Source organism: Myiozetetes cayanensis, unplaced genomic scaffold, assembly GCF_022539395.1.
Source record: "Myiozetetes cayanensis isolate MyiCay16 unplaced genomic scaffold, myiCay2020 scf12, whole genome shotgun sequence".
In the NCBI taxonomy this organism is placed as follows: domain Eukaryota; kingdom Metazoa; phylum Chordata; class Aves; order Passeriformes; family Tyrannidae; genus Myiozetetes; species Myiozetetes cayanensis.
The window spans coordinates 23,697,006-23,707,642 of NW_026086826.1; the positions used below are offsets into that span (position 1 = coordinate 23,697,006).

The 10,637-nt window shown below is 58.6% G+C and overlaps 2 protein-coding genes across 2 annotated transcripts; one reads left to right on the forward strand and one right to left on the reverse strand.

Moving 5' to 3' along the window:
- Positions 1-2,918: 2,918 nt before the first annotated feature.
- On the reverse strand, positions 2,919-5,370 carry HTATIP2 (HIV-1 Tat interactive protein 2). The gene is made up of 5 exons (XM_050306335.1): positions 5,196-5,370; positions 5,003-5,110; positions 4,760-4,897; positions 3,941-4,002; positions 2,919-3,397 (listed from the first exon to the last, which is right to left on the reverse strand). Exons 1-5 carry the CDS (start codon positions 5,364-5,366, stop codon positions 3,172-3,174), a joined length of 705 nt encoding a protein of 234 aa, XP_050162292.1. The 5' UTR covers positions 5,367-5,370; the 3' UTR covers positions 2,919-3,171.
- A 1,310-nt stretch (positions 5,371-6,680) lies between these two features.
- LOC126635583 (1-phosphatidylinositol phosphodiesterase-like) lies at positions 6,681-9,110 on the forward strand. Its single transcript, XM_050306956.1, is given in 2 exon segments — positions 6,681-7,658; positions 7,660-9,110. Coding segments are annotated over 2 exon segments (1,056 nt in total). The 3' UTR covers positions 7,738-9,110.
- The last annotated feature ends 1,527 nt before the right edge of the window (positions 9,111-10,637 follow it).

Genomic DNA, 10,637 nt, shown 5'->3' on the forward strand with positions numbered 1-10,637 from the left:
AATGCAGCCTTGCAAGCTCTGCCCCCTTGCTGGGCTGTACCAGTACTCTGGGGTCAGATAGCATGTCAGGGCCATACATTTGCTAGCAAGGATGTCACTGAGTGCCAGGTCAGTGCTTGCCAGCCCGGAGGCTGCTTTGAAAATCTCCTTTGAAGCATGATGCTGTTTGTAGGATGCTTTGCCAGCTGCCCAAGCACTCCCTAACTCAGAGAGGAGCTGGTGGTGGTGTGGGCTGGGTGAGAGGTGCCGGCAGTTCTCACAGCTCGGGACTGGGAAGGACAGCAGGGCCATGGGACCGCATGGGAAACCCCCACAGCCCCACGCTCGCTGCTGAGCCACTGGGAATGCAGTTATTTCTTCTCATTAATCTTCAGTAACAAAGTCAGCATTGGAATCCGGGGAGGACTTGGGTCTGTGGGACCAGGAGGTTTGTGTGAATGCTGTCCAGGAGACACTGAGCACCCTTCTGTGCTCTCCTCCCAGCTGCAGCTGCCCCTGGAAAGCAGAGAGGCATGCCAGGGGCATGGCCCCATCTCTGCAGAGCTCCAAGCCCGCTCCTGTGGCTCTGCCGTAGTTCAGTGACTGATGCTCTGTGATCTCTTCCACAGCCCGAGGGTGGGGGTTTAATGAGTGCACAGAGCAAACTGGGGAACTGAGGTCCAAAATGTGTGAGGAAATTCCATGCAAGAGGGTGATAAAGAGGTGTGGTGGGATTGCAGTTGTGCATTTTAACAGAGACTTATCTGAAACACTGAAGAAGAAACTGCATGCCACTTGAGCAGAGACAAGGGTTACACAGAAATAGCTTGTGTTTTCCACAGACCTTTGTCCAGCAATAAATGTTTGTTTCGTGTGTTTCAAGGCTTTGGAGTGCTAGGAAAATATTTCCACTAAGAAACTACACAGACCTTCCTTTTCTTCCCACGACAGCCTAATTTCTTTAAGAGCCCTTCTGGGAGAGCTTTTTGGAGATCCAAGAGCACTCTGAGGACCAGATTGTCTTGTGTACACAATGGCTGGTTTCCTCCAAGAGTGCTCTGGGCTTGTGTCTTGCAACTGCCCCCTCAAAAGCCATGTGGAATCTCCCACTGTACCACATTTATCCTGTGCCCTGTTATTTCCAGACTTTATTATCCTTTCTAACAACATGCCTTTTATAGAAGGCAGCCTAGCTGCTTTGTAGTTTCCTGGTTCCCACTGGAACTTTTTAAAAACTAGTATCATATTTAACAATGTTGACTTTTTGGTAAAGGGATCACTGCAATTCTCACCCAGGAGAGTATTTGGCAATTCATCTGAGTGCTCCTTCTGGCAGGCTTTTAACCATGTGTTCTAAAAATGGGGTTAAAAATATTTTCTTTTTTTCCCCTTCGTGCTTTGGGACAACCATGTAAATATGTGTCCCCTATGGAAGGATGCTAGTGTGAGCTCCTTCACAGCAAAGGGCAGTGCAAGTAATTCCTCAAAGCTTCCTGTGTTGGCTCTTTTCTTCCTATAGAGCCCAATCACATCCTGTCCCTCAGACTCCCTACTTCTCACATAGTCATAATTCATTTTTATGCCTTAAGGATGCTTTCTTCAAGTCTTCTGTGGCTTGCCTTTTACCTGTGACTTTCCAGAGCTTGCATTCTTTTTTCAGTTTCTCTTCTGTATGCAATTTTTACTACTTTTAAGGTCTTACCACTTCAGTTTTCATTTCCATTCCCCTGTAAAAGCACATCCCCTTTTTTAAAAATCTCTTTGAGCACTGGAGTGCATTATGCCTGGTAACCCAGTGCTGCATGCTTGAACAGCTTTCCTGCTCCACAAGTTAAACACCCCTCAGAGACTTGTGTGATGCTCCTGACCAGCCTACCTCTCATCTCCCTTCAGACATGAAATTTTATTCTAAAGGTATCTCTTTTGCTCTCACTGGGACAGTCTGAGCAGTAACTGCAGCTCAGTGGTCCCTTTGAACTAAGCCCCACACATGGTTGACGAGCTGCTCGGGTGCAGGCCTTGCACCATCTCCCTGCCTCTGCCAACTTTCTGAGGTCCTGCCCAGTGATTAAACTGCTTGTGCAGAGGACAGAGATGAGATCCAGGCTCCCTCCATTTGCCACATCCAAGTCACTGACACAGGAGCCATGAGTGAGGTCAGAGAAAATCCTGAAAAGCAGCATTACCCGAAGTGCTGGGACTCTGGCCAGCTGGGAATTTGGGAGTCACGTAAGTCCTGCATCCCAGCTGTGGAGCCACCAAGTTCCTCGACCCCGAGCAGCAGGCCTGAGAACAGTTGGGGCTGCAGCTGGGACAAGGCACTGCTCATCGTGCCTGCTCCATGCCCACAAAAGGAACCTGCTCCCCTTCTGGTACCTGGGCAGCATGGGGCAGGGGCAAGCCTGCTCCAAGATGTGCATGTGGCTGGCCTCAGCTCTTGCACATGCACCCTAAGGAACACGGGTCTGAGCTCTGATTCGTTTCCATCAGGAGAGCCCAGAGAGACATGTGGGGACAGGTGTTTTCAAGTCAACCCCAGTGTTTGCGTGGTGTTGATGTGACTGCAGGTCCGAACAGCTGCGTCCCTGCGGCAGTCCCTCTGCACCCTGAGCACATCAGCGAGGAAAGAGTTGTTTGCAGAGACCTGCTGTGGGCAGAGCCACCCCCAGGCGCCTCAGCAGCTGCTGCTGAGCATTCAGGAGCTCTGCTATCCAAGCGGCACTGGTGCCACCATGTGCTCTGTGAGGTGCAGCCTCTGCACAGACAGCATAGAGCTGTTTCTGCCTTCCAGTGACCATCTACTGCACGGCCGCTTGCCTGTGGGCATTCTCTGTAGTGTCACTAAAAGACACAATCTGGATAGGTAAGAGTGGGTTGTTGATGTGCAGGTGACAGGTGTAATTTAAACACAAAGCTGGCACAAACAGATCAGTATAGAGTTTTATTCATTTACACCACTTTTACCCGCATTCGGATGCTGGATCCAGGCAGCAGAGCACACTGTTTCTGCTTGTCCAGCACCTGCAGTTTTGATTCCTTGACAGAATGAGCCACTGTGTAAAGAAGTGCACCCACCTCTGGCTCCACATTAGCCATATAAGCACCCTGCACCTCTCCCATGCATGCATTCAGCCTCGGCCCAAAAGAGCGTCTGAATGGTGAACCAAGCTCTTTCCTGCCATCCCTTTTGCTCTACGTGCCCTGCTGTGGCACTGCCTTTCCCAGCTCATGGATGGCCTTGTTCTCCAGCACCTTCACCTTCTCCTCGCCTGGCTGAAGCACACAGGCCACCAAAGCCCTGGCCACTGTTTCCACAGGCACTGAGTAAGCGGTGGGGCAGACTCGAGCCACAGCACCCAGGAACTGCTGAGTTACCCACTCCATGGGCCGGGACTCCTGGCGCTTGCACAGCAACACCCTGCAGGGTGAGGAGGTAAGGTGGGGTCAGCCTAGAGACAGTTCTACAGCTGCACCAGGGCGCAGACCAGCTTCCTGAACCCACGTGGGCTTCGGGGCTTTAGCAGGGCCACAAAATGTGACTGAGCTGAGCCCCTGGACACTCAGCTCCTTTCTCCACTGTACTGCCAAAAGCAGGATGACAGTTCTCTGAGGGAGCAAGAGCACAGTGCAGCTGAAAGGACACACCTGAGTACTCCCCCTGCATAAGGCCAAGGTCCATGAGGAGATAATCTCTGACCTATGAGCCCCAACCTCTGTTTTCAGCCCCAGCTTCTTGTCCTTGCACGGCACGTGGCACTAGCATTAGGATGGGCCATGGGAAACTACAGAGCTTCCTGCAGCATTGGGAAGCAGTCTGCTCATCCATGAGCTGCAATTGCAGCTGGTGGCTTTCTCCACTTCCCCCCGCTTATGCATCCTTTTTCTTTCTCCATCTCCCAACCTGCTGCCCTGACAACCCTCCACCCAAGCCCTGTGCCTTCCCTCCTCCACTGCTACTCACGCTGGCCGGAGAATGGTACAGCGATCAAAACCAACAGCCTGGACCAGGTTCTCCACTTCTCCCTGTCAGAGCAGTTGGGCAGGATGAAAGGAGACAAGGATGACTGCAAGCACCATCCCTGCCACCTCCGTGAAGGAGAGAGTTGCTGAGCCGTGGGCAGGACGGCACTAATGCCAGTGCAAAGCTGGAAGAGGCCAGGCAGGGAGCAGCTCTCCAGGACAGGCAGCATGGGGCGAGTGTCCGCAGTGGACACAGACCGTGGGTCAGCAGCGCACCCTTGCAACCATCGTGTTAACTGCAACGGGCCGCTCCCGAGAGCAACTGGACTTAGCACGCAGCCTGGGGATGGATCCAGCCGGCACAAGACGCTGGCAGACAGCTTTGAATCCAAGCAGGTGTTGGGAGCTGCAGCACACAACATACGGGGAAAAAAGCTTTCGCGGTAGGTATGGTCCCACCTGGGGAGCCTGTGGGCTCTCGATCCCTGGACAGTTCACATCTCACCGGGACACAGCCCTGAGCCTCCCCACCTAGCTGTGAAGCAGCTTGACCCTGGGGAGCTGGGACTGGGCTAGAGACCCCAGTGAGTCTTCCTAGGTTTGAAGAGGGAGATAAACACTGCACGCAGGGTCGTGCTGCTTCAGAAGAAGGCAGTCACACAGCTGTGCAGGCAGCCCCTTCCCTTGTCCCACAGCACCAGGAGGACCCCCAAAGCCATTTGCAAGTCTTGAGACCTCAGCTACTCCTTCCTTCACGAGCATCCCAGCATTCTGTGACTCCTGCACGAGCACTAGGAGCCCACCCCGGCTGACCCCTCACCTTCACGCGGAGGTAGAGGAAGCTGCTCTGTGCATTAGCTCCCTGGGAAGACTGCAGGACAAAGTGTTTGCAGCCCCCTGCCCGCGCCAGCTCTGCTGCCTGCGCCACGTAGTCCCGGTCCACCCGGACAAAGCCGTCCTGCGGGCAAAGCGGAGAGGAGGGTCAGCAGGGCAGGGAGCACGCAGGCAGGGCAGGGGGCAAACTGGACCCCTGCTCTCCCAGGGGGAAAGGGGGCCCACTCACTGCGCCAGCCTTGGCCCTGGTGGTGCCCAGGCAGCAGAAGCCCACGTCGTGCCCCTGGAAGGCGGCGGCGTGCTCGGACAGCCGCTCGAAGTCCACCACGGCCTGCTCCTGCGGGGAGGCCGAGGGTCAGCGCGGCCGCCCCGGGACCCCGCGCTCCACGGCCACCCCCGCCCCGGGACCCGACCCCCCGCACCACGGCCGCCTCCGCCTCCGGGCCCAGGCTCAGCCGGCGCCGCCCGATCAGCGTCACCCGGGCGAAGAGCCGCCGGGACAGCAGCTCCCGCAGCAGCGCCCGGCCCGTCTCCCCCGAGCCGCCCAGGACGAAGCAGGTCCTGCCGCTGCCACCACTCGGCGCGGCCGCCATTGCGAGGAGCGGCCGGCGGGGCTGGGGCGGGCCCGGGCGGGGGCGGCTGCGCCGCCGCGCTGCGGTGTCGGGCGGGCGGGGGCGGCGCCCCGGGAGCTGCTGCCCCGGCGGGGCTGGGGCGGGCAGTGCGGTGGGGGAGCACGGCACGGGGCGAACGTGGGATGGGGCCGTAACCAGGGCCCGGGAGGGTGTCTGCCCCCCGCCCCGGGGGCTGCCCCAGGGACCCCCGCTCTGCCCCGCTGCTGCGCGCAGGGAAGGAAGGTGCCGGCCGGTGTGCCCCCGCTTGGTGTCCCCGCAGTGGCAGGGCCCAGCGCTGAAAGCGACACCCGAGGATCCCTGTGCTCAGGCGGAGGGGATGTGAGCCGGAGGGATGCTCAGAGGGGTCTGTGACCTGTCGGGCGGCTCCTCTTCAAAACCCCGTGGGCGCAGTGTGTGCTGTAGGTCACCTCCCCGGCACCCTTGCAGTGATTCCAGTGTGAAGCAGCCACCCAATGCCTGAGGAACAAGGGGATGAAACCCGCTTCTCAGGGAACTCTCGCTGATGAGTCCTGGGATGTGCTGACAAGCACAGAACCCCTGCACTGTGTCCCTGCCTAGACGTTGTCCCTTTGACAGGGATGAGGCTGGTCGTGACCAGGGCAGTGCAGGTCCCACCAGGACGTGGTTCTGGAGCGGGCGTGTGGGCACCCCAGGCTCTGCGCAACCTCTCCCGTGGGGCCATGAAGGGGCCCTGCGGCACCTCGATCCCGTTTGTCCTGATTCCTGGGGAGGGAGGTGCAGAGGCCTGAATGGCTGCTTTCGGGATCAGCCAGGCAGTTTTCCAGCCTGGTATGTCTGTCAAGCGCTGCCCGTGGCCGACGGCTGAGGATGAATCCGTGGTGCACGTGCCCTTTGCGCGGCAGGACGCGCGTCATGACTGTCACCGGGTTAATGGCTGGCATCCCGCTCGACCTGACAGTGTGCCCCTGGCACCCACCACGGCCGTGCACCCCGTCCGTCGGGCTCCGCTCCGCAGCCACAGGCAGACCCAGGTGGGTGCAGGAGGGGGAGGCTGGGAGGCGGTGGGGATTTTGGAGCACTGGGAAAAGTGCTAGAGAGTGGGAGGGGACAGTACAGTGCAACAGTGTGAAGTATTGGCAGACGCGTATGGGGCATTTGGTATGTTATAGGGTTTCATGGTGTGGTGGGGATACCACTGAGGAGGGGTGGGATCAGGATACATGGATGCGCTTCCAGCGCTCATAGTCTGCTTCTCCTCCATGGCAGGGCTCAGGGGGGCCGGCCAGGCGCCGGGGTGCCCGCTCTCCTGGTGGCATGGAGACATGGTGCCGGCGCAGCGCGGCATTCGACTGCGTGCCGCAGCCGGCAGCCTACTGCCCTGACTGGATGGCAGAGCTCCCCGACGCCCTGCCCCTCTCCCGCCTCTCCATCCCTGGCACCCACGACTCCCTCAGCCTGTTTGGCGGCCGGCGCCTGCGGTGCCAGAGCTGGAACCTGGAGGCCCAGCTGGCGGCCGGCGTCCGCTTCCTGGATGTGCGCTGCAAGCTGTCGCGGGGCGAGCTCCGCGTCTACCACCTCTGCACCTTCCAGCGGGCCAGCCTGCGGGGGGTCCTGCGCCGCACCCTGCGCTTCCTCCGTGCCCACCCCGGCGAGGCCGTGCTCATGCGGATCAAGGAGGAGCTGCCCATCTTCTCCCGGCCCGGCTTCGCTGCCCAGCTGCATCGCTGCCTGCTAGAGGAGGGACAGGGCTGTTTGTGGTGCCAGGAGGAGGTGCCAACGCTGGGCCAGGTGCGTGGGAAGATCGTGGTACTGGAGGCGCTCACGCGGGAGGTGCTGGGCATCCCCTACGAGCAGCTGAGCATCAGCGACGCCTGGAACGTGCTGTCACTGGAGCGCAAGTGGGCCCGGGTGCGGCGGCACCTGGAGAAGGCAGCTGGCGGGGACTCCACCACCATGTACCTCACCTTCTGCTCCGGCAACGGGCTCTTCACCTGCCCTGAGGAGGTGGCCCGCATTGTGAACCCCCGCTGCTACCAGCACCTGCGGCGCCGGGGCGGGCAGCCCGTGCGCTGGGGGGTGGTCATCATGGACTTCCCCGGCGCGGGGCTTCTCCGGCTCATCGTGGAGAGCAACGGCCTGCAGGCCAATGGACACAGCACAGCAGTCCCCGGCACGCCCGCAGCGCCCTTGCAGCATCCCCGCGGCAGGGGGGACAGACGCCGCAGCCGGCACAGCTCCGCTCGCTGCCTGCGCCGCTGCCCGTCGGGACGGACACTGCTCCCGGCCGCACGCCTCTGCCGAAGGACATCGGTGCCCGTAGAGCAGAAGCGGGTTTCTAGGTCTCGTAGAGCAACAGGAAGCCTTCGTGTGACGATGGTGTGACGGCGGCAGAGGCAGCAGAGAGCTGGTGGTCGGAGCTGGGCCGCCCGGGGAGCTGCGCCTTGCACATCGCTCTGCCCGGAGGAGCCAGGTACGGTGCTGGGCCAGCCAAGTCCCCTCAGCACAGCAGGGACGGTGGGGGCAGAAGGTCCTGCCTCACCTCCTTTTGGGCCAGTGAGTCCTCCCATAAGATCTGCAAAATAGTCCTTTTCCTTTCAAGGGTAAATAAAAATAAAAACAAGCTAGGAAAGCACTCCCTATGTTGCCTTACCATTTCCTGTCCGAAAAGTGCAGAAAAAAACTTTTGTTCTTGCTGCTCAGATGTGAAGGAGCCTATACCCCTCTGCCCACGGTCAAAGCACAGTTAAATTGGTGTCTGTGATCATCTTGGTCTTTAAAGCAGAGCTGCAGGAGGTCAGAGGAATTAATTTCAGAGATGACAACAAAGGGAACATCCTTTCCCTTGTTATTTTAGCTCTTGTTTTTTCTTGCAGGGGCTTGCCCCAAAAGTCAGGACTCTTAGGGAGAGCCAACTTCAGCAAGTGCTGCTGACCCTGTGCATGGAGAGCTGGATGGCCACAGCAGCAGCGATTCCAAAGGGGCTGCCCCATCCTCGGGATCACACACCCAGGGGATGCTGCACAGGGCAGAGCCCAGTGATTTGCAACAGCATGGGCAGTGTGAGCAGGGCAGTTTGTAGATTAACAAAAGCAAAGTGATTGGGACATCAAAAAAGACCTTAAAACCAGTGCCAGTGCCTGCCCTACCTGCAGATAATAAATCATCAATTTAAATAGAACGGCAAGTCAAATGACAGAGGAGTTCCTTGGAGCAGGATAACCAAGATCCCAGAGCAGAAATCATCAAACTGCTGTGTGCTGACGCAGAGAGGTGGGAAAGAGAAGAGGAACTTTTCTAAAAGAGGAAAGCTCAGCCCTGGCCTGTCAAAAGATGAAGGATGTCCTCAAGGATACTTCTGTCTCAGAGGAAAACACAGTGCCTGCCAGAGGGGATGCCCCAGGATTTCCTGGCTGGAGGAGAGGATGTTTTTTGCTGCACAGAGGCTGGCCCTGGTTGGAGACACAGCTCTTGGTGCTGAGCATGTTCATCCGCTGGCCCAGAGAGAGGAACAGGCAATAGTACACAGTGGGTGAAGAGGTGTCAGACAGAGGAATCTGTCTCTGGGCTTGCTCTGTGAGACAGGAGATGATTGAAATCTCTGCATTAAACCGGACGTGACAAAAGCACTGGTCATGTTCAGGGGGATGGTGTCCTAGTCGTCATCTGCCAATGACTCCACCACCTGTGTTGCCTCTGCACTGAGCCAGTGTGACAGCTCTGGGTATTGCTGTCACGCTGAGAGGATGGGTGCTGTCAAGGGTGGGCTGGGCAGGTCAGTGGTTGGCTCGGCATTCCAGGGGTGCACAAGGCCATGGGGAGCCAGGCAGGGCACAAGCAGAGCAATCGCAATTCCCAGGAGCAGCTCTGCAGGCTGGGTGACCCTGCTGTCACTTGGGGCAAGGCCTGCCTGCATGGCTGAAGGGCTATCCCTGGATGTGGCACATGGAGCTGCACTCCAGCACCCCATCCCCACCCTGTGCCCCAGCTCACTGGCAGGGCAGGGGTGCTGGGTTCCCCAGGTGGGCAGAGTCACTTGTTTACGCCCTACCACACAAGCAGTGAGATAAGGTCAATGTTACCTACGCCCCTGGCATCCTGTTTGGCAAACTCTTATCTGTGCCACTCACGTGTGGCTGCTGCCAGGCGCCAGAGAGCAGCAGGCAGCATGGGCAGGGCTACCCAAGTGGCAGTGAAGGCCAGTGAAAAGGCTCTCCATCAATGGCTTGGCAGTGAAAAGCAAGAGGCAGAGAGCTGTCCTACAGCTGAGATCAAAGAAACATCTCTGAGAGGGACAAGGGTTGGCAGGAGTGATTTCCCCAAAACTACCCCTGTATTCTGCAGCCAGGGCTCTCCCAGTGTTTGCAAGGTCCCTGTGGGTGGGGGGTGTAGGGTACCACTGTCCCTGGACCGTCTTGGAAACATCCCTGTCCATCTGGTCCTGACTAATCCTTGCAACCATCTCACCCCTCCAATCCAGGGTGGCCAAACATTTCCAAATTGTGAGAAAGTTGTTATCGGGTGCTGCTGCTCTCCTCCATGACCACCCGAGGAGGGTCTGGCTCCTGGGGTTGTGCACCAGGTGCCATGCCGGGAGACTTGTTCAAAGGCACCCTGCGGCTCAGGGACAGCCTTTGGGTCAAACACTCCCTGGGGCCCTGGGGGCAGGAATCATCTGCTTCCCGTGCTCAGGAGATGCCTCTTAAAGCTTCAGAGGGAGCTGCCCGAGTTCCCAAGGAGGAATGGGGGCATAGCAGCAGTGAGGCTGCACCCCAGGGGTGTGGGTCCTCGCTGGTACCATGCTATACTCTGAAGGAGTGCCATCAGGCACCTCCTTGCTCCAGTGGGCTGCTGAGCCCTCCCCGGGGGCAGGGGGGGCTCCCCCCCAGGAAGGTGACCCCGTATCGCCGGCAGCAGCTGAGCCGGACGCGCTGTGCCAGGGTGACTCGGTTCCTCTGCGGTTCCTCTGCGGGGACATTGCACAAGGAGGGGAGCGGGCTGTGCCACCGTGGGGCGGGAGCCTCTGCTGTAAACAACACACACCCGTGCCCCTTCCCCAGAGACAGAGCCTGCGGCAGATCTCTCACGGGAGAGGGAGCATTGCCTCTGCCTATTGCTCAGCGCCGGGGCACAGCAAAGGAGGCACGTTTCCATTGCAGATCCCTGCGTCCAGAGGGACAGGGAGGAGGTAATGCAAGAAAGTATCTTCATACCTGCTCCCTCAAGTCCGTGCTGAGCAAAGCCCTGGCTTGTAGCTTGAGCTCTGCTCTCAGA

Coding starts and splice junctions, on each gene's coding strand:
- HTATIP2 (XM_050306335.1), bottom strand. CDS start 5,366: ATGGCGGCCGCGCCGAGTGGTGGCAGCGGCAGGACCTGCTTCGTCCTG. Junction 5,111..5,195: donor CGGAGGCGGAGGCGGCCGTG/GTGCGGGGGGTC, acceptor GCCTCCCCGCAG/GAGCAGGCCGTGGTGGACTT. Junction 4,003..4,759: donor TCCTCTACCTCCGCGTGAAG/GTGAGGGGTCAG, acceptor CTGCTCTGACAG/GGAGAAGTGGAGAACCTGGT.